The sequence below is a fragment of the Populus nigra genome, chromosome 2 (genome assembly GCF_951802175.1).
Source record: "Populus nigra chromosome 2, ddPopNigr1.1, whole genome shotgun sequence".
Classification (NCBI taxonomy): domain Eukaryota; kingdom Viridiplantae; phylum Streptophyta; class Magnoliopsida; order Malpighiales; family Salicaceae; genus Populus; species Populus nigra.
The window spans coordinates 47835007-47858129 of NC_084853.1; the positions used below are offsets into that span (position 1 = coordinate 47835007).

General features: G+C 37.7%; 2 protein-coding genes across 2 annotated transcripts; both read left to right on the forward strand.

Moving 5' to 3' along the window:
- The first annotated feature begins 9643 nt into the window (after window positions 1-9643).
- LOC133683126 (uncharacterized) lies at window positions 9644-12346 on the forward strand. Its single transcript, XM_062106655.1, has 3 exons — window positions 9644-10274; window positions 11075-11422; window positions 11517-12346. Exons 1-3 carry the CDS (start codon window positions 9822-9824, stop codon window positions 12138-12140), a joined length of 1425 nt encoding a protein of 474 aa, XP_061962639.1. The 5' UTR covers window positions 9644-9821; the 3' UTR covers window positions 12141-12346.
- Window positions 12347-17321: 4975 nt separating this feature from the next.
- Window positions 17322-21632, forward strand: LOC133683045 (uncharacterized). The gene is made up of 4 exons (XM_062106558.1): window positions 17322-17600; window positions 17716-18846; window positions 19927-20010; window positions 20103-21632. The coding sequence occupies exons 1-4, from the start codon at window positions 17562-17564 to the stop codon at window positions 21234-21236; spliced, it is 2388 nt and encodes a 795-aa protein (XP_061962542.1). The 5' UTR covers window positions 17322-17561; the 3' UTR covers window positions 21237-21632.
- The last annotated feature ends 1491 nt before the right edge of the window (window positions 21633-23123 follow it).

Genomic DNA, 23123 nt, shown 5'->3' on the forward strand with positions numbered 1-23123 from the left:
AAAAGGGATTGTTGGTTTAAAAAGGGTATAGAGAACACTGCAGAGTCATCAAAACCTCAAGGATGTGTTGCGAGCACCTCAGAAGATGGGGAGGTTTTATATAGTGAAGCAGCGACAATCTCTACAGATAAAGAAGAGCTTACTGATGTCTGGCTAATGGATTCAGGAGCAACATGGCATATGACTCCTAATCGAGATTGGTTCCATACATATGAACCCATCTCTGGAGGCAAAGTGTTCATGGGTGATAATCATGCTGTAGAGATTGATGGCATTGGCACCATCAAATTGAAGATGTATGATGGCTTGATTCGCACTATTTCAGGAGTGCGGCATGTGAAAGACTTGAAGAAGAATCTTTTGTCCGTAGGACAATTTGATAGTCTTGGCTGTAAGATCCGAACAGACAATGGAATAATGAAAATTGTCAAAGGAGCGCTGGTGGTTTTAAAAGCAAGAAAGACAGTTGCAAACATGTTTGTATTAATGGGAGAAACACATCATGGGGCAGAAGCGTCAATCGCATCAGCCAATCCTGCAGAAGAGAAGACGATGATGTGGCATCAAAAACTAGGCCACATGTCAGAGAAAGGTTTGAAAGTTCTCTCTGATAAGAAGTTACTCCCTGGGCTTACAAAGGTTACTTTACCCTTTTGTGAGCATTGTGTTACAAGCAAACAGCACAGGTTGAAGTTTGGCACATCAACAACTAAGAGCAAATGCATCTTAGACCTGATTCACTCTGATGTTTGGCAAGCACCGGTTCTATCCTTGGGAGGAGCAAGATACTTTGTATCATTTATAGATGACTTCTCCAGGAGATGTTGGGTGTATCCAATTAGAAGGAAGGCAGATGTGTTCGCAGTCTTTAAAACTTTCAAAGCGCGGGTGGAACTTGAATCTGAAAAGAAGATCAAGTGTTTGAGGACTGACAATGGAGGAGAATATACCAGTGATGAATTTGATAACTTCTGTCAACATGAAGGTATCAAAAGACAGTTCACAACGGCATACACTCCACAACAAAATGGAGTGGCAGAGCGGATGAACAGAACTCTATTAGAAAGAACAAGAGCAATGTTGAAGGCTGCAGGTCTAGGAAAGTCATTCTGGGCAGAAGCAGTCAATACCGCCTGTTATGTGATAAATCGATCTCCATCAACTGCAATTGAGCTGAAGACACCGATGGAGATGTGGACTGGGAAGCCAGCTGATTATTCTCGATTGCATATATTTGGAAGTCCTGTGTACGTGATGTACAATACACAAGAAGTTAGCAAGCTGGATTCAAAATCCAGAAAATATGTATTCTTGGGATATGCTGATGGAGTGAAGGGGTATCGCTTGTGGGATCCCACTGCCCACAAAGTAGTCATCAGCAGAGATGTCATATTTGCAGAAGGTAAAATGCAAATGGAAGAACATAATAGCATTCTAAAGGAGACTACAGCAGTCCAGATTGAAAATACTCAGAATCATACTTCTTCTGAAGATGCACTAGAGCATGAAGAGCAAGAACAAATAGAGTCTGAAACTCCTGAAGTTCGGCGGTCGACTCGTGAAAGAAGACCACCGGCTTGGCACTCAGAATATAGTACTGAGAGCAATATTGCATATTGTCTTCTAACAGAGGATGGAGAGCCATCAACTTTCCATGAGGCTATCAAAAGCACAGATGTATCTATGTGGATGACAGCAATGCAAGAGGAGATTGAAGCTCTGCACAAGAATAACACTTGGGATCTTGTTCCGCTACCACAAGGAAGAAAGGCCATTGGCAACAAATGGGTTTACAAGATAAAACGTGATGGCAATGATCAAGTGGAGCGGTATCGTGCAAGATTGGTGGTGAAAGGATATGCTCAGAAAGAAGGAATAGACTTCAATGAGATATTTTCTCCGGTGGTACGACTTACTACAATCAGAGTAGTCTTGGCAATGTGTGCTATATTTGATCTTCACCTAGAGCAGTTAGATGTGAAAACTGCATTTCTTCATGGAGAACTTGAAGAAGAAATTTATATGCTCCAACCAGAGGGTTTTGCTGAAACAGGCAAGGAGAACTTGGTTTGCAGGTTGAACAAATCTCTATACGGTCTCAAACAGGCGCCGAGGTGTTGGTACAAGAGATTTGATTCCTTCATAATTAGCCTTGGGTACAACAGACTCAGTTCAGACCATTGTACGTATTACAAGAGGTTTGAAGAAGATGATGTTTTCATCATTCTGTTGTTGTACGTGGATGACATGTTGGTGATAGGCCCCAACAAAGATCGAGTCCAAGAATTGAAGGCACAGTTGGCTAGGGAGTTTGATATGAAGGACTTGGGACCAGCAAACAAGATTCTAGGGATGCAAATTCACCGAGACAGAAGTAAGAGGAAGATTTGGCTTTCTCAGAAGAATTATTTGAAGAAGATCTTGCGTCGCTTCAACATGCAAGATTGTAAGCCAATTTCCACCCCACTTCCTATTAACTTCAAATTATCCTCAAGTATGTCTCCTAGCAATGAAGCAGAGAGGATGGAGATGTCTCGAGTACCGTATGCATCAGCAGTGGGAAGTTTAATGTTTGCCATGATATGTACAAGACCAGACATTGCACAAGCAGTGGGAGCAGCTAGTCGATACATGGCAAATCCTGGTAGAGAGCATTGGAATACTATTAAGAGGATCTTGAGATACATCAAGGGTACCTCAGATGTTGCATTATGTTATGGAGGATCAGAATTTACTGTCAGAGGTTATGTTGACTCAGATTTTGCTGGTGACCTTGAGAAAAGAAAATCCACTACAGGCTATGTGTTCATAATTGCAGGAGGAGCTGTGAGCTGGATCTCTAAACTTCAGACTGTTGTAGCATTGTCCACAACAGAAGCTGAGTACATGGCAGCTACACAAGCTTGTAAAGAAGCAATATGGATGAAGAAACTTATGGAGGAGCTCGGGCACAAACAAGAGAAGATTTCTTTGTATTGTGATAGTCAGAGTGCCTTGCATATTGCAAGGAATCCAGCGTTTCATTCAAGAACAAAACACATAGATGTTCAGTATCACTTTGTTCGCGAAGTGGTGGAAGATGGAAGTGTGGACTTTCAAAAGATTCACACAAAGGAAAACCCAGCAGATGCTTTGACCAAACCAGTCAACACTGATAAGTATATATGGTGTAGATCCTCTTCTGGCCTAGCAGAAACGTAAGCAGCATGAAGATGGCAAGTATAGAAAGGATAGAAGAATCACAGATGATCAAGTGTGAAGACTTGATTAAATCATCAAAGTCTTCAAGTGGGAGAATGTGAAGCCACCACTTAATTAATTAGTGGAAGACAAATATTAGTGGAGTTGTTGGCATAATTAGGTGCCATGATTTATGGCATAATTTGTGGCATAATTGGTGCCATGATTTATGGCATAATTTGTGGCATAATTGGTGCCATGATTTATGGCATTTGTCCCCTCACTCTTGCCTATAAATAGGCAATGCCTTCAAGCTTATTTTGCACACCAAGTTAGAGAAGAAGAAGAGGAGAGTGAAGAGAGAGTAATCCCACAAAGTAAGTGAGGTATTTGTGAGAGAGTAAGTGAGGTGTTTTCTCCTAGTAATAGAGAGATTCTTAGTTGTTCTCCTATTATTTGAGAGAGGTTGTAATTCCCACATTACTTAGTAAAATCCTTCTATACTTGCCCGTGGACGTAGCCAAATTGGGTGAACCACGTAAATTCTTGTGTGTCTCATTTCTCATTTTATCCTATCTCTTGCCTTTTATCTTGTCGGGTTTGCATGCTAGTATCCTAACACAACAGACTCCCTGGCTTCCTTTGGGAGATCCCTGCAATGCGAATATAACAAGGTACTTAGTCAGGAGGAGCTCTTATGGTATCAGAATTCGAGAGAAAAATGGGTCAAGTTTGGGGGCAAGAATACCAAATTCTTCCGCATATTGGTTGCAGCTCGTAGGAAGAGAAACCGAGTGAATGGTTTATTTCTATCTAATTGAGACTGGTGCACAGAGGATAGTGTGTTGCAGAATAAGGCACTTAGCTTTTATAAATCCCTGGTTTGCACTAATGTTGAGTGTGTTGAGAGTGGTTTGCACTAATGTTGAGTACTGTGGTTGGAGATGTTGTCTGGAAGCTAGTGAAAGAAGCCTTTGTTTCTGGCAGTTTTGATCCTCAATTAGTGGAGACTCTAATTTTCCTAATTCCTAAAGAGGATAATCCCACCTATATGAAGCAGTTTCGCCCAATAAGTCTGTGATGTGATCTATAAACTTATTACCAAAGTCCTGGTGAACCGGCTTCAACCTTTCTTAGACAGTTTGATTGGCCCACTTCAAAGTAGCTTTGTTCCTGGCAGAGGAACATCTGATAATGCTCTAATTGCTCAGAAGATAATGCATTTTATGCACAGGTCCAAGAGTAAACAAGGGTCTCTAGCTGCGAAGATTGACATGGAAAAAGCCTATGATAGAGTCGAGTGGGATTTCTTGCAAGCCACGCTTATGGAATTTGATTTTCCTGACATCACTGTTAGGCTGATTATGTTTTGTATTCGGTCTACGAACTTGACTTGACTCTGGAATGGGTCAAAGCTCCCCAGTTTTGCTCCTACTAGAGGTCTGCGTCAGGGAGATGCTATGTCGCCGTATCTTTTTATGATTTGTATGGAAAAATTGTCTTGCCTGATTGCAGAGATGGTTGAAGACAATAAATGGAAGCCTATTCATGTGTCTAGAGAAGGGCCATGCATCTCTCACCTGTTTTTTATAGACGATATCCTCCTTTCCACACTGGCCACGACTTCGCATGTAAGGCTTTGTCAATAAAGCCTTATCTGATTTTTTGAAGAGTTTCTGGGATGGAAATGAACTACGAAAAGTCCAGATTTATGTGATCGAAATTTGTGAGTAGAAGAGACTACTGAACTAAGATCTCTCAGCTCTCATCTACCAGGGTTGCCAATGACTTAGGAAAATATCCGGGGTTCCCGCTGCTTCAAGAGAGAGTTAGGAAGGCCGACTTCAACTTTATTTTAGAGAAGATCAACAGAAAGCTAACGGATTAAAAGGAAGATTATTGAACAGAGTAGGGCATATATACAACTCTTTCAAGGTCAGTAGTGTTTGCGATTCCTATTTATTCAATGCATAACTACTGGGTGCCTTAAGCTATCTGCGATGGCATTGATAGGGTGGTGAGAACCTTTATCTGGAGAAATAAGGATTCGGGGAGAGGCTTTCACCTTGTTAAATAGCAGACGATGACGAAGCCTAGGAAGTACGGTGGACTTGGAGTTCGTGAGGCTAGGCTATCTAATATTTTGTTGTTGGGTAAATTGGTGTGGCAAGTCTTTAATAGCCCCTATAAATTATGGGTAAACATTTTACACAGCACAAATACTTGAACAATAATTCATGGTTCCATAATCCAATACCAATGAATTCTGTTTCATATACTTGGAAGCCCATTCACAAATTAAGCTCTCTCTTTATTATGGGAAGGGTTTATATAGAGAATTGGCATGGGTAACTTGTATTTATGGTATGATCGATGGCTTGAGGAAGGAACCTGAACATCCTTGGTTCCAACCGTCAGTATCATGGACATTGTCTTAGACGTTAAGGGCCTTTGAGGGAATGGTCTTTGGAACTTTGATGAACTCAATATATACAATGCTTCCAGAGAGCTTGCAGAATAGAATTATGGCTATTCCTATTCCTAATTCTTCAGTAGCTTGTGACTTTATTGCCTAGAGCACTTCAGTTCCGGGTCTCTTTAAACCTTAGCCAACTTAATCTTAGTTGATATCAAGATCTAGAGACCTGGTGACTGAGCATAAATGGTCTTGGTCAATCAAGCTGCAGGCTCCAGAGAGAATTACGAATATTCTTGTTTGGCTTATCTTTCATGACAAGTTACCTGCTAATGGATTTTATACATCAGAAACTTGTTGTCAAGCCGGATTGAGAAGTCGGAATTTCTCTTACGTACAGGGAAGGCAAGGCTTAATTGTGCTGACTATTCGGCGAAGCTAGCAGCGAAGGGTTCAAATGCTTTAATCATTTGGGATTCGCCCCCACCAGGAATTATGAATCACCTTCTTCAAGCAGATCTTACGGGTCTTTGTTTCTCTAGAGCTTCCTAGTTTTTTTCCCCTCCTTTTCCGTTGTACCTAAAATAGAAGAAATGATTAAATTTACTTTCATTACTTCAAATAACCATAATTTTGATTACATTTAATTTATCTTTGTATCTGAATTAAGTAAACAAGTACATTTTACCTGATTTATAAAATAAAAGGGTTATGTGATTGGAGTAAAGTGGGTGATACTTTTTAAAAATATTTTTTAATTTAAAATATATTAAAATAATTTTTTAATTTTTTTTAATTTATAACACTAATTTATCAAAATCATCAAAAACCATATAAAAAATATAAATTTTATGTTTTCTTAAATAAAAATTAATTTAAAAAAGACTTTAAAAATTAAAAGCAGAAATGGAACCAAACCAGCAAAAACAATAAATTAAAGTCATTACAGCAATCATAAGCTTAGCATATACGTGAATTGGATTTTTTTTATTTAATTAGTGCTCTATTGAAAAAGGGATGGCAAAAGAAAGGCCAAAAAAGAAAGAAAAGGAAAGCATGAACAGACTGATGAAGAGGGCATAAATGAAAGGTGGAGAGAATACATTGCTTGAGTTTGAAGAATGAAGCAATGATTCGGCTGCTGCGTCTCACTGTAAAAAATAAAAAGGAAACATGGCGTTTATTTATAAAGTGAGAAAAAAAGGACTGAGTGACCAACAGAAATGCAACTCGAGGGCCCCTCGTACCAATCATATATGTGTTAGACACTGGTAAATAAACCATAGTCATTAAATTTAATCTCCCCAGTGGATTCAAAGCTTGATTACATTGGATATATTCGGTTGATTTAGTCGAGACTCAACTAGGTTAACTTCAAATAGTTTTTTTTGTTAAAAGAAAACTAAAACCACGATTGCTTTGAGCAAAAGTAATTCATCTATTAATTAATAGATAAGTTGATAAGAGGATTCAGTAACCCAATACCAGAACAGATATAAGAACTTTGCAATGAATTACTACTCGAAGAGTTGCTTGTCTTCTTGCATGCAACCTGTACTGGGTGGATCATGCATGATCCTGACACATTAACTGAGATACTAAAGTATCGAATGGCCCGATGGCAGAACGGGGGAGCTGTAGGATCTTGTTGGGAGAACATATTTAGATCTCGAGATGTCCTGATATCCACTGGAGCTTTACATGTGATCCGATACCCTTTGAAGGTATCGCCGATTTTGTATTCTTTTTGACTTTTGCTTTGTCGTTAAATCCCAAGATTTGGTAGGAAGATGATTTGATGCCCACCTACCTAGCATCACTTGACGTGGCTAGGCAGCTAAACATAGCTCTCAAATAAATTCAGCAAGACTATGTTATTATAAAAACATAAACGATAGAGTGTGATTTCTTCTTAAATTTCTCCTTTCTTTGCTATTTTGATGGTTTTCTTTGGTGCTGAGTACATTAGGGTGACACCAATTATGCTTACATTATTCAGGCAGTTGTGATTATATGCTAATCTTCCCAGCAACTTTATTATTATGCTCAATTCATATATTTTATCTATTGCAAAATATATATCTTGATCAAATTAAATCAAATCAAACAATTGTGATATTTTCAATAAAGAAGCCGTTAGATTGACAATTCAATAATCGAAGAAAAAAGAAAAAGGAGAAAAAAAAAACCCAACTGACATCATTGTGGTTGATTTCAGATCACACCATGTTCATTCAATAAGTGGAGCATTCTTTCAAGCAATCATGACAGGAAACATTTGATTTATTATAATTGTATTTAAAAACAAAAACAAAGAAAAAAAAAAAGAAAGGGAAGGGAAGAACATTTGACTAGCTAGAAGGCCATTGACTAAAAGTGAAGAAACAATGGCATAATGTTGAAAAATTCTGGGAGTCGATGAGCTGTCCCCTTGTTGATAATGTCCATCGACTTTAGGTCAATTTAGAAGTGCAAATTTGAACCACTCCGTATCTATACCAGGCGTCCTCATTTCAAACAAAACACCAAGAAAAATCGAGGGAGAAGAAGCTCCTGTGGGCTGTGACCGTGATTGGCGATGGTGATTGAGCTACAGTGCTTGCAAAGATTCAAAAGGTGGCTAATTTAGCAATTAATTAGAGACAGGAAAGTTGGGGGGGCTACTTATCTTTTTGTTCGAGACATGGTCCATTCAGCGGCTCCTTCGCCTAAAACTGCACAAGTTTTGGCTATAAAAAAACAAGGAAGGATGGCCATGTTTTATGAAGCCATCGAGTCACTTTTTGTGCCCGAAACGGAGAAGGAGAAAGGAAAAAACGAGTATAATTTCTGTAAAGAAGTTTCACCAATGATGTTGTTTTTAAACAGCGTGTTCTCTTTGTGTAAATCCTAAGGAGTCCAATCAAGATCTTTTGCCCATCGTTCCATACAGTTTTCATTGAAAATTATTATTAGGCATGTCTATATATATATATATATATAATTTTTAAATAAAAACATAAATTTCAATATAAAAATAACTCATGGATCGATCCTTGTTTTTTGTAAAAAGAATAAATACATTTTTTAATATAATAAACAATTTCTTATATTTTTAAAAATATTTTTAAAAAATTGCATGAAGTAACGGAACCTAAAACTTTGAAAATCTGAGAATACTGAAAAGTTAATGTAAGTAAACATTAGGATTAAAAAAACAATCAAGAAACAAAAACAAACTGCACCCTTGCTGGCGTGCTTAACATGCTGATTACTAATTAATGATCACTGAACTCTCTAATTATTAAAAATTAAGCTCTACACCCCATGCCCATTAGCATTTCTTTATCGATCCTTTGACCGTAACCTAACCCCATTTGACCGTTGCTAACGGCGATGGTACGATTTTCCATGACAATCAATATCTTTTAAATAATTTCTGTCACGAGAAAAAGATTATTGTGTGTCCTTGTCGTTTTCTTTCGTACCAATAATAATTCTGTATTAGGTAAGTCCGCTTACAAATTTCAGATACTATTTCTCCTTTTAAAACTCATTTTTCTAGGAAAAAAAAGTTATTGCGAGTTTCAAATCAGAAATCAGTGATTTTTTTTAGTTAATTTTATTTTTTATTTTTATTATCCAGTGTTGTTAAGTTTTTTTATTTAAATGGAATTTTGTCTTGACGAAGGGTTTTGACCAGATTACTGTATTTCAGATAAATTTTTAATTTTTTATAAAACAAAACCAAGCTATTTTTGTTAAGAAATAAATAATTAATGGATTGCAATCAATTTTTTAAAAAATATTCCAAAATCAACCTAAATTTTTACTTTTATTTATTTTTTAAAATTTAACCTAATTCTAGCCCGGGTCAGCCAGATGCAGATCAACTCTTATCTTATCGAGTTTTAAAACTACTTCGAAAATATGAAATTGAACATCAAATAATATCTTTTGAGGAGCAACATACTTAACGGAATTGATCCAACGTCATCAACTCCTCCTCGTAGAATGAAAAACACAAGCACAGTAAAAACAAAACATATAGACACACACTGGCCTTCCTTTTACAGTTTTCTTGTCTCGCGGCAAATGATTTAGTTCTATCAGTTTATCTTTACAGGTTTCTCTCTCACACACACCACTCCCTCCCTCTCCCTCCCTCTTTCTCTCTCTCTCCACTCGCTTTGCTTCTTTTTTTTTTTGCTAGCTTCTCTCTTGCAACAGTGACAAGACTGTAAAAATGGAGAGGAAGCAGGGGTTCTTTTCAGTTGTTAGAGGACTATCACCGGGGAGGTCACGAGCGAAGAGTCCGGCGAGGAGTGCTTCACCGATGTCTAGTTTGTTAAGGAGGAGAAAAGGACATGGACAGCACGTGGCAAAGCCAGAGCCCTTGATCATTCCTAGATCAGGGAGCTTGAGGCCAGCGGAAGCTTTATCACCGTTGAAAGAGGGACCAGATCAAGATGACGGTGGAGATTCAAGGATGGAAGGCAAGTGGGGCCAGTGGATGAAAGGACAACTTTCAAGAGGAGGACCGTCTTCAGTTGTGTCTTCTTCATCAAATGCTTGTAATAACACTAGTAAACGGTCCGATCTGAGGTTATTGCTTGGTGTCTTGGGTGCCCCGCTTGCTCCGGTTCACGTCAGCACTGCTGAGCCTTTGCCTCACCTTAGTATAAAAGATACTCCCATTGTGAGTCCCTTCTCTTGCAATTTTTCTCTGCGTTAGTTTTTATACTGAATTATTTGATTGCTTAAAAATAACACAAAAAAGAAGTTTTTTTTCTGGATTTCTGCTATTTTTTTAATTGGTTTTCAGCATTAATTTACTTTACAGTAATGTCACTGCTTCAGATGAGTAAAGTTACTGTGTTCTTATGCAAAAAGTTGATTCCTTTGATGAAATGTTGAGATCAAAGTGGGTTTCTTTGTTTTCATTTCATGCTTGTTTAGGAGCAACATTTTTTTAAGAAAAAAAGATGTTTGTTGATAGAATCACTTGGAAGATTTTGCGGTAATCGGAGCTGTAACTATCAATATTTACAGCATTGGAAAAAGGATAGAAACAAGAATAAGAGAGAAAATCATATTCTGACGCACTAAAAGTGAGAAGAATATCTCTCTAATTCTCAAAAATATTTTCTTGTATCAGTCTCCCTCCTATGCTATAAGTTTTAGTAGTTACAGCTTCAGCATTATAGATTTTCTCGAGACAATCACTCACATTTTTTGTGATGTAAGATTCTATTCCTTGGGTTTGTGTATCTGGAAATATACGCAATACGATATGATTACTCTTTAATTCGTTGCTTGTGCTTTTCGTTAAAACAAAGGGGGAAATGTGTTTGGAATTATCTTTTTTTACTTCAAAAAAATAATAATAAAGATGGTGTTGATTAGTTGACTCTTTGCTATTGTTAGATTGATCGATGGGGTATGCTCATTTATTTTAATAATACACATGCTAAGGTGGTTTTATGTTGGTGATTGCAGGAAACTTCGTCTGCACAGTACATATTACAGCAGTATACAGCAGCATCAGGAGGGCAAAGGCTTCAGAATTCCATTCACAATGCGTATGCTATGGGTAAGGTGAGGATGATAGCTTCAGAATTTGAGACGGCTAACAAGGTCACTAGAAATAGGAACTCTTCCAAAGCTGCAGAGTCTGGTGGGTTTGTCTTGTGGCAAATGAATCCAGATATGTGGTATGTTGAGCTTGCGCTTGGTGGAAGCAAGGTTCATGCCGGCTGCAATGGGAAGCTTGTGTGGAGGCATACACCTTGGCTTGGTGCACATGCTGCTAAAGGTCCTGTTAGACCCTTGCGCCGTGCACTTCAGGTGAGATGCTTCTCATCTTTCACTCATTTTACTACCTAACAAACAGGCAGTTCTTTGATCTAATGATTGTTTAAATGCTCATGTTCAATCCCAGGGCCTTGATCCAAGAACAACTGCAAGCATGTTTACTAATGCAAGATGCATTGGGGAGAAGAAGATCAATGGAGATGATTGCTTTATCCTCAAGATATGTGCAGATCCTGCAACTCTCAAGGCTAGGAGTGAAGGGCCAGCAGAAATCATAAGGCATGTTTTGTTTGGCTACTTCAGCCAGAAAACAGGACTCCTTGTTCATTTAGAAGACTCTCATTTGACCCGCATCCAGAACAATGGAGGTGACGCCGTTTACTGGGAGACCACAATCAATTCTTTCCTTGATGATTACAGGCTAGTGGATGGTATTATGATTGCTCATTCCGGGCGTTCAGTAGTAACCCTTTTCCGGTTTGGAGATACGGCAATGAGCCACACTAGGACCCGAATGGAAGAAGCATGGGCAATTGAAGAAGTGGCATTCAATGTCCCTGGCCTGTCCATGGACTGTTTTATTCCTCCTGCTGAATTAAGGTTTGCTTCTATTAGTGAAACATGCGAGCTTCCTCGCAGTCAGAGGGTAAAGCCTGCTGTGACTGCTTCAACCCATCGTGCTAAAGTTGCTGCACTAGAGAGATCTCATGAAAATGCTACTAACAATATGATGTGGAAAACAGATGTTTAGAGGGAAGGGGCGGGAAAGGGCTTGTGGTATCTTATCATCACACTGCTAGATTAGGCGTCTAGTTTTACTCTTACCAATTAGAAGGTGAATGGTAAAGGTAGGAACTTATTAGTGGTTTTGTGAAGTATTGGCATTGAATCAATGTCCCTTTGAATTTGTAAATAGAGCCTAGTCATTTACATATTTTCTCAGGTTCTGGTTGAAAACTTGTTCTCAAGGAAGAATTCCATCATGGAGCCAGAGCATGTGTTTATGGTGGGTGACAGCTAACAAAGGTTGGTTTTCCGTTCACCCTCCTGGAATAGTGGATATCTGAGGTTCCATTTCCTTTGTTTGGCTTCTCAAAAAAGATTTCATCTATGAAGCCATTCAAATGTGGTGTATCATTTACCTTTTGTAAGTGCACTTCCTCAATGCTCGAGTTCTCTGTGCGTTCTGTAGACTGACGCTGTTGCAGAAATGCAAGCAACATATCAAATGTAGAGGCAGACCTGGTATCGGGCTTCTCGAATATTTGATCCTGTCCATGGCCGTGTCAATGCATACGCCGTGACAGTGGATGATGTGCAACAGTTACTGGACCAACACAGAACTGGGAGCACTAAAGCCCATTTAGGTAGATAATTTCTGTATGGACTCCCCAGCCTGGGCGATTACTTTACCGTGTTGTCGGGGCACAAGCCTTGATGGTCCCTAGCTTTTGCTTCATGCCTCGTGGTATAGTTGTCATCAAATTGGTGAACAACCGCACTAAACCTGGTTTTAAATGGGGTTTTATTTTGATTTTTTTTTTCCCAAAACAATGTTGTTTTGGTTTTAAAAAATAAGGTTGACCTAATCAACTGCCGACCCAAGAATTGACCCAATCAGTTTGTGATCTGGATCTGAATCTTGTAACTATGATTTTAGGGTTCTCCAAAATATACAACAAATTTCTTTTAAACCATCTGTTTGTGTTGCTCCAAACTGTTGATTAATGTGACATGGGAGAAGGAAGTACTTGGTCTTGAGCTTGAGAAGAATAAAAAGAAGGATTGGGGATTTTTAAGCTCGAGGAAAATGAAATTGAAAACTAATAATTAGTCTCTTTGAAACTCGAGTAATCAGAGTCGCCCATAGTGCTTAAGCTAGGTAAAATATACAACAATGTGTTGTTAGGGTTGTGAGATTGCCAGATAAAAGGCAAGATTTTTGTGCTCTTTTTTTCTATTTTTGTGGATTATTTGTCAATATGCATAGTTTATCAAGATTTCCCTTTTTTCCAAGAAAACATTTCAGCCTTGAACAGCCTGAAAAGTTACAAGTAGATGCCAAATTAGCAGGTTAGTAGTTCTCCACAACAGAAACGTATCTTAAAGGTGCCATAATCTGTTATGGAGAGTATTAATGCTTTATGGATGCCCTGATTCAGCATATGGAGTCTTGAAAATGGTGCTTGGAGGAGGTTCTCTCCACCTTGTGCCATGCCCAGAATGCTACACGTTAGACAGTTCTTTCCACCATCTTAGTTGGAAGAATCAGATATGATGGTCACGAATTTACATGGAACCATCATTCATTGCTTGTAAGAAATATTTCTAGTGTCGGTACTACAACTATTTGTAGGCATTAAACGTGTTTACTCTCCTCTGAGACAAAATCATGGAACCTAGGCCTATTATCAGTGTAGCATTCAGCATTCTCAAGAATCTGAACAACCTCTCTCTTTATTTGATATTGATATATGAAAAAACCAAATCTTTGTTCCTTTAGATACTTTCAACATTTGACTCAAGAAATTGGTAGAAAGAAAACATTCAAACTTTTATTCAAAAAGTTACAGAAGCAAACTATGTCTACCATTTCTACAGAGTCTAATGTGGCTGCATTGCCTTTGCTTTAGATAGATTAAAATCCGTATGCCTGCTTTTTAGTCTCTCCAAGCTTCTGTTCTCAGATTTGTTAGCTATGGAGTTAGTATGTAATTGAAGCTATAAGTTGAAGAATGTGAAGGGACCACATATATAATGCTTCTGTTTTGCAGGGACCATGTCCCATGTTCACCCTGCGGTCCCTCACTTCCTTTTGCAGCCCACTTGAGATCATGTTACAGTAACCATTATCATAACTTGGAAGTGAAAGAAATCAGGGGAAATTGCATGCTAATGGTTAACATTCTAACTCTGTACATATGGCATCCATCACTTCAGTCTTGCATAGTTTTCAGCTGGCAAATCACTGAGAATGAGTCGTTTGTGCGATTATGGTGAAAAGGGGAAGTTTTCCTAATTAGAAGAAACTAAACCCTCACCAAAGTTGCAGTTGGTTTAGTGACCATCAACATTTGATGCTAAGCTTCTTTCCTGTCAGTGTTTTATGTTTTGCACTTTTGCATGCATTTATGGTTAAACCAGTTTTCTAACGAGAATGCGACCGTGAGAGTAGCAATGGAGAAGTTAATGAAGGAACTCAAACGAAAATGTACATTCTGGACGACATGGTGAACAACCCGTATAGAAAACCAGAGTTGTAATTAATCTGAGTACTTTAACTGTTTTGTGACATATAGGAATCTGCAAAAACTTATCTTGTTGCTTATGCAATCCCTTTAGAGGATCTAGAGAGTGAAAATAGTGAGATTCAAAAGCAAAGCAGAGCTGTTATGTGAGTTCAGGTCTAAAATGCTGAGTGATAGGACCACTTGCTCTATGAACTAGGTGCATGGAAGAGAAAATGATGTTTAATTTACGCGTTACTTGAGGTCCATGAACTGCTCGGGAAGATGAAGGTAATTGAAATTTTGAAATTTCTCAATTGTATGGGTTTTGTGGGGTGAAGAAGTGTAGAGAGTATGTCTCGTCCTCTCCTTAAGGCTGGCGAGGACCACTTGGTTTATGATGTGGGAACCACTTGGAGAGCATAGAAGAGAAAACAAAGCAAAATCTATGGATTGTTTTATGCTCATTAACGGCTGAGAATAGAGAATTCTTTTGATATTTAATGGGTTAGATTGACAATTGCTATTATTTTGGGTTTTGTGGGGTGGAGAAATGCAGATGCTGGCTCCTCCACTGGGCTCCGAATAATAAAATTTTTCTCTCATCCTGACATCTTACAGCATGGTGGTCATAGGATCAGTTTCGTCCTTGTATAAGATATGTGGAATGCCTTTATGCCTTTCAGAAGGATGTACATGAATAACATCTTGTAACTATTTGATCTTCCATTCTCAAGCTCATAAACAGATGCAGCAAAGTACAATCTCTGTCAGAGCTGCTAGTGAAACGAAGCAAGAATAATGTCCATTGAGGTTAAGAAAAAGAGAGAGTGGTACTTCACAGTGACCTAGCTCAGAGTCACTGCTTGGAGACCTAGATGCTGCCATTAGTGACCTCCCTGCCTGTCTGTCCTGCAAATTCTCACAGCAAGAGCCCATGGAGAAGATCGCAGGCCTTTGACGTTGGCCCAAGGCAGCTTGATGGACTGTGTAATATTCCTGAATGGCTGCATCAAGACTGATACTACCAAAGGTGTGAAAATTCAATACCATGCAGCACGAATGATCAGCAAACAGACGGAAGCCTCGTGGCTCAAAAACGTCAAGCATCAGCGCAAGCATGCCTATGAGAGTTGCAATTACAAGCAGCAAAAATATGATGAATGATGAGAATTACGACAGAAAAGGGTAATTTTTTTTTATCTGAGGCAAGTATGAGCTTTTATCAAACACATGTATACAGCAAAGTTATTAAAACCCGGCCCATCTCATGACCAGCTTAAAGCCCTGGATAGAATTGATTAACTTTATTTGACCTAATAAATTTAAAATAATGTTATTTTAAAATTTAAAAAGGTTATTTGAAAAAAAAATTCAAAAATAAAATCAAACTAAATTTTAATTGAATCGACCTAGAGATGCACTAAGTTAACATTGATGCATTATTGCACTTAGGCCTGCAACTTTTCAGGGCTGTCCACCATGAGAGAGGAGCCAACCATCACAGAATCAAAGAGAATGGAATCTCCTGCTATATATTACATGCTGAAGCAGAGATACTGCGATTTGTGACTTTTAATTTTAAAGTGGTGATCTCAGTATCTTTGATATACTTTTTCGGCCACTTGTTTTCTGCAGGTGCGTGGAATGGAACTCCTGCCTGAGACAATATATAATGGAGACCATTATGTTTATTTTATTAAACAAGATAATGTAGTCCCATGCACGCACTGTATGATCAATTCCTGGAATATTTTCAGTTATTTTTTTCTTATATTATTCAAGTGGGTGAACATGTGAGGTTAGCATCACTGGTCATGTTAAAATTACGAGAAAATATATATAAGAAATAATCATGAATTACAATTACATTACAAATTAAAAAAAAATACTTCTGTTAATTTGTAGATTTATAACTAGGTTTTTTTTTTATGATTCATTAAGTTGTTTTTTAAAATTTTGATCATTGAATTTTTTTTCTTTATGTTTGTAGTTAAATTAGAATGTATCCATTGACACAGTTTATTGGTTCTTTTAATATGAGCATTATGGTGTATAATGATTTTAAAAAGTGTTTTCATTTTAAAATGAAATAAAATATTTTTTATTTATAAGATCAGCATATTAAAATTATTTAAAAAATAAAAAAAAATTAATGAGATATTTTATTGCACTCGCAACTAGGCAGCAAGGGTAAGCACCCTATAGTTACACCCATCAAACCTGCAAGTTCCACATGAAGCCAGATTTGAGTTAGGTAGGCTAGCCCCTGCGTCCATCGCTTCATGGCCCAAGCTAGTCTTGGAACAAGTCTGCTATGATTAAGCTAAACCAGGTGGCGTGGATAAACTTGACTGCTGCCTCCACCCATAAAAGACAAATAAATGTTTGTTGTGAATCTTGAACAGCGGTTCACCAATCCCTCTCTTGCAGAAGCCCATGTCCCCATATTTGTATCGTGTGATTGTAAGAAAAAATTAATAATAGCATTCAACTAACTTTCTCGACTTGTCGTTTTGTTATGACAGATAGAGAGGAGGTATACTTTTTCTTTTAGATTTTTTTTTATTTTTAATATCAGCATAATAAAATTATAGAAAAAAATATTCTTTTAAGCAAAAAAAAATAATTTAAAAATTGAATTAAGAGATTGACAATTGAAACGTTGGTGGGCAGCGGGCACTAGCACTCCGTTATATATAGAAAGATAGATAGATAATAAATATCACCAGAGTTTGCCAAGAAAAGATTGCTAGAATCTCTGCATGTGTGACCACAGACAGTGAGCCAGGCCTGAAAAAATCATTAAACCATCCCATACCGTCGTCCACGCCACCTATATAACAATCTTCAAGAATTGGCACCATAGAAACCTAACACAGCAAACAAGTTTGCGAGACAGTGAAGATTGACTCTTGGTTAGAACTAAGAATCTTGTCTAGAAAATGAGCTTGTGGTGGGCAGGAGCTATTGGAGCTGCCAAGGTAATTAAGATTAAACCAATTACCCCATTTACAAATCTTCATCACTTTAATATTTGAACTTGATATTTATGTTTTAACTTAACATTAATTTCATCTGTTGGCAAATGTTTTGCAGAAGCAATCTGAAAATGGAGATGCGTCACGAGGACACCAGAGCGTGGCTTTAGTGGTAGGAGTAACTGGCATTGTTGGCAACAGCTTGGCTGAAATCCTACCACTCTCGGACACACCTGGTGGTCCATGGAAAGTCTACGGAGTGGCCCGTCGTCCACGGCCAAACTGGAACCTAGACCACCCAGTTGAATACATACAATGTGACATCTCTGACACGGCCGAAACTCAAGCAAAACTCTCCCAGCTAACTGATGTTACTCACATTTTTTATGTCACATGGGCCCTCCGATTCACGGAGGCCGAGAACATCGAAGCTAATAACCTCATGTTCCGCAATGTCCTTCAGGCTGTTATCCCCAACGCCCCCAATCTCAAACATGTTTGCCTCCAAACTGGTCTTAAACACTATGTTGGTCCATTCGAGTTGGTAGGTAAGATCGAACCACATGACACTCCTTACACAGAAGATCTGCCCAGATTAAACGCACCCAACTTTTACTACGATTTAGAAGATATTTTAGCTGAGGAAGTGGCAACGAAAGAGGGAGTGACTTGGTCTGTGCACAGGCCGCATACAATTTTCGGGTTTTCTCCATATAGTTTGATGAACATGATGGGCACTCTCTCTGTTTACGCGGCTATATGTAAACATGAAGGGATGCCTTTACTATTCCCCGGGACCGAATCTGTTTGGAATGCTTATTCCATCGCCTCTGATGCAGATCTGATTGCTGAGCAGGAAATTTGGGCAGCTGTGGATCCTAATGCACAAAATGAAGCGTTTAACATCCACAATGGAGATGTTTTTAAGTGGAAGCATTTGTGGAAGGTTTTGGCTGAACAGTTTGGGATAGAAAAATATGGGTTGCCTGAGAGTGGGAAGACAGTGAGCTTGACGGAGTTGATGAAGGATAAAGGAGCAGTGTGGGACAAAATTGTGAAGGACAATCAGCTATTGCCTAACAAGTTGGAGGAGGTCGGGGTGTGGTGGTTTGCCGATTTTGTGTTGGGTGCAGAGTCCATTATTTCGTGTATGAATAAGAGCAAGGAGCATGGGTTTCTAGGGTTTAGAAATTCCAAGAATTCCTTGATTTCGTGGGTGGATAAGTTGAAGGCTCACAAGATCGTGCCTTAAGTTCGGTGGATTTAGGTTTGCTGGTCTTTTTGCTGCTGTCATGTTGTTTTAAAAAATAATTTGGAAGATTGGAGGATTTTCTTATTGTTGATGACTTCTATTAAAGCATATCTGAATTCTGAAGAAAAAATGTATTTGCTGGAGGTCTATTTCTCTTTGTTCTTAATTTTATAAGAAAAAACTCCGACTGGGCTGGAATTAATATTAGTTAACAACTTGTCTTGGCTGCCTCCCTTCGAGGTCAGGGTCCAGAGCCCACAAGACAGGTAACTTAAAGTTACAACTCTTCCTACAACACAATGCGAGTCGAATTAAAAAAAAGAAGAAAGCATGTATCAAGAAATATAATTATTTGATATTTTTTAAATTTAATTTTTTATTTTAAATTTTAAATTTTAAATTAAATTATGTAACAATTATTTTAATATGACTCAATAAATTGTTCCACCTAGTTAACCAAAAAAGTCTAAAGATATGTTAAATCAAATAAAAAATTGAGACAAAAACTCGATTAATTATACCAATTTTGTATGCCATGGGCTACTAAGTGCATGCAACAAAACCCACTGAGTCATAAAATGCACAAGTTGATGGTGTCGTTGGTGCAGTCAACAGGGACTAACTTGATACCACTTCGATAGATGGAGGGTGTATTTGTAGATTACAATTTTTTGTTTGCCTGATTTTGTATTATGGAAAGGTAGAAAATTGGTATTTTTGCTTCTAATCATCCGAGTCAGCAGAGTGTCGTGCACAAGTGTTGTCGAATGAAAGTTTGGTTGATATGATATATAGAAAACAAGAAGAAAAAAATTACAATCAAAGGGGATTTTTTAACAGTAAAAACTCATTTCCTTTATTTTTTTTTAATTTAACAAGCTCAATCAAATTACATACTAATCCTCTAAATTAATGTTAAAATTAATTAAAATTAAAAATCGAATCACGTTTCTTATCTTTACTTTTGTCGGATAATCCCGACAGGCAGGCTTTACTAGAAAACTCTATCTAGTTGTCACGTATGTCATGGCTCGCGTCACATAGCTCATGTTTTCACGCGAGAACCAATTTTAATAGGGCGATTCCGAATCAAAACATATCCAGAAGCAGCAGCAAGTTAACATGAGCTGGTGGTGGTCTGGTGCTATTGGCGCTGCCAAGGTAAGAATGGAACAATCCTCTCCCTAGCTATGATACATCCACGCCCATGTTAATAAATAAAACTCATTTGTTGTATTTGATTCAATCCGCAGAAAAGATCCGAAGAAGATGAAGCACCACGAGGTTACCAAAGCGTGGCTCTGATTTTAGGAGTTACGGGGATTGTCGGCAACAGTTTGGCGGAGATTCTCCCACTCTCCGACACACCTGGTGGCCCATGGAAAGTTTACGGCGTGGCCCGACGTTCACGCCCCAACTGGAACGAGGATCATCCGGTGGAGTACATCCAGTGCGACATCTCCGATACCGCCGAAACCCAATCGAAGCTTTCTAAGCTGGCTGATGTGACCCACATCTTCTATGTTACCTGGGCCAGTAAACCCACGGAGGAGGAGAACTGCGAGATTAATGGTCTCATGTTCCGTAATGTCCTCCAGGCCGTTATACCAAACGCTCCCAATCTCCGCCATGTCTGCCTCCAAACAGGAGGGAAACAATATGTGGGTCCTTTTGAGCTGTATGGCAAGATTGAAGCTCATGATCCACCTTTCACGGAAGATCTGCCCAGATTAAATGCTCCTAACTTTTATTACACTTTAGAAGATGTTATGTTCGAGGAAGTGGCAAAGAAAGAAGGAGTGACTTGGTCCGTTCACCGGCCTGATGTTATCTTTGGGTTTTCGCCTTATAGCTTGATGAATTTGATTGTCACTATTTCTGTTTACGCTGCAATATGCAAGCACGAGGGAGTTCCTTTAATCTTTCGTGGATCGAAAGAGGCATGGAATGGTTACGCAATTGCTTCTGATGCAGATCTGATTGCAGAGCATGAAATTTGGGCGTGTGTGGATCCTAATGCACAAAATGAAGCTTTTAATATCCACAACGGGGATCTGTTCAAATGGAAGCATTTGTGGAGGATTTTAGCAGAAGAATTTGGGATCGAAGAACATGGATTTGAAGAGGCGGAGAGTAGTATAACATTCGCCGAGGCGATGAAAGATAAGGAACCAGTGTGGGAGGAAATTGTGAAGAAGAATCAGCTACTGCCAAACAAGCTGGAGCAAGTTGGGGGATGGTGGTTTGCAGATTTGATATTCGGTGGTCCGGGTATCGTCACGAATTTGAACAAGACCAAGGAACATGGATTTTTGGGATTTCGAAATTCCAAGAAATCTTTTGTTTCGTGGTTAGACAAGATGAAAGATTACAAGGTTGTGCCTTGATACGGGTGGTGTTATATCTGTTTTTGATAATAAACTTGGAGATTGGAGGCATTTTGTTCTGTATCAAGGTTTGTAATCACATTGTCATCCTGATTCGGAATTGATAAAAAAACCCTGCTGTATTAGGTTGTCGAATCAACTCGCCGGAATTGAATAAACATGTTTCAATTATTTTATTTTATTTTTTTCTGTCTTGTAAATGATCCTATCGGGTTTATTCGAGTTGATTGGATTATTAAAATTCAACCCGGGATCAAGTTTTGAGTCATGGTTAAATTGCCAGACCGGATTGGCAACTATGTTTGTAATCCAGTCAAATTGCATTTGGAGCTGGTCTAATTCTATCTCCCTGTAAAACCCTAGTAATTTAGTAGATTTTATCTTGCTTGCTGCCAAGGGCTTGGATTTTTCGTTTAGTGCTAGAAAAGATTTACTGTGGAGTGAAATTATCATTTTATTTCTGGGTGGAAAAAAATAAAAGCCTTTGTTATAAGGAACTAAGGGTAATTTGATTTTTTTTCAGATTCTATTAATCATTAAAAAATTATCCCAAGATATTTTTTAATATTTTTCAACCTGTTCCAAATCATTCATTTCACTTGGATCCATCTCTTATCAAGATATGATTTTGATTGATATTGTGATGTAAACAAATTAAAATAATAATAAAAAACTAAAGCAAAAATTAATTTTATATCTTTTAAAAATAAATATAATTTTTAGAAATATGTAAAATCAGAAGTGATAGCATTCTCAAATGGATAAGTAAACAACAAAAGAAGAAAAGTAAACGTGACCTGACACTGGGGAACGTTTGGTACTGTGTTTGTACCTGCGTTTTCTTAAAATTTGAAATTTTTTTTTTTTTGCTAAAATTGAGTACGGTTTGTATTTTTTGGATCGTTTTGATGTGCTGATGTCAAAAATGATTTTTAAAAAATAAAAAAATATCATTGGCATGCATTTCGGCACGAAAAGCTATTTGAAAAGCACCCGCAACCACACTGCCAAACACACTCTAACAAATGAAGACAAGAATTTGAGTAAACACTTTAACTGGTTAGGCTGGTTTCCTTATCAGAAATCATTAATTTAAGGTAGATAAATCTCATTATTATTAAAAATTTATATGATTATTAATTTTAAAATTTTAAAAAATTAATTAAAATGTATATAAACTGATACAAACACTCATGATTATAAAAAATAAATCTCAAGCAGCTTAATTCATGATTTGTGTAAAATTAGTCTATTGTAGTTCAATTCTAGATGTGTGTTAAATTACTGGACGCCATCGGCATAAAAATTTAGCTTGTGATTTGAATGCATTTTGTCACCATTTAAGTCATTATACCATATAGTGATAGAAAATTCAAGGGGAAAGAGGAATTTGTAATGACTTAATCTTTATAACTTATCATAAATAATTAATTAATCCATGTAATATAAAGTTTAACAACTCCGTTTTTTATCAGCATTAATCATGGGTTGATTAAATATTTTTGTTAAAAAAATACCTCCTCTCCTTGCCCATATTTTTCCTTTTATCTACTTCTCGTTTCCTTTTTTATATTTCTTCGAAAAGGAAAGAAATTGAAAACGAACATTCAATTAAAAATAAATGAATAAGATAATGATCAATTAATAAGTTTTATTAAATTACATAAATTAAATTATAGTTAGCACGCATAGAGTGATCAAATTTGAGAGAATTAAGATAACGTGAAGATAAGGTGTTGACGTGGCGAAACGATTGGTTTTCAGGATTGCATGATTAAATGCGATCAAGCGGACAAAAGCATGTGTTTGTGTTTTTTTCAAAAAAAAAATTTCGAAACTCTTTTCTTGAATTCACTTTTTTTTTTTTTTTAAACGTAGGTGTTCGGG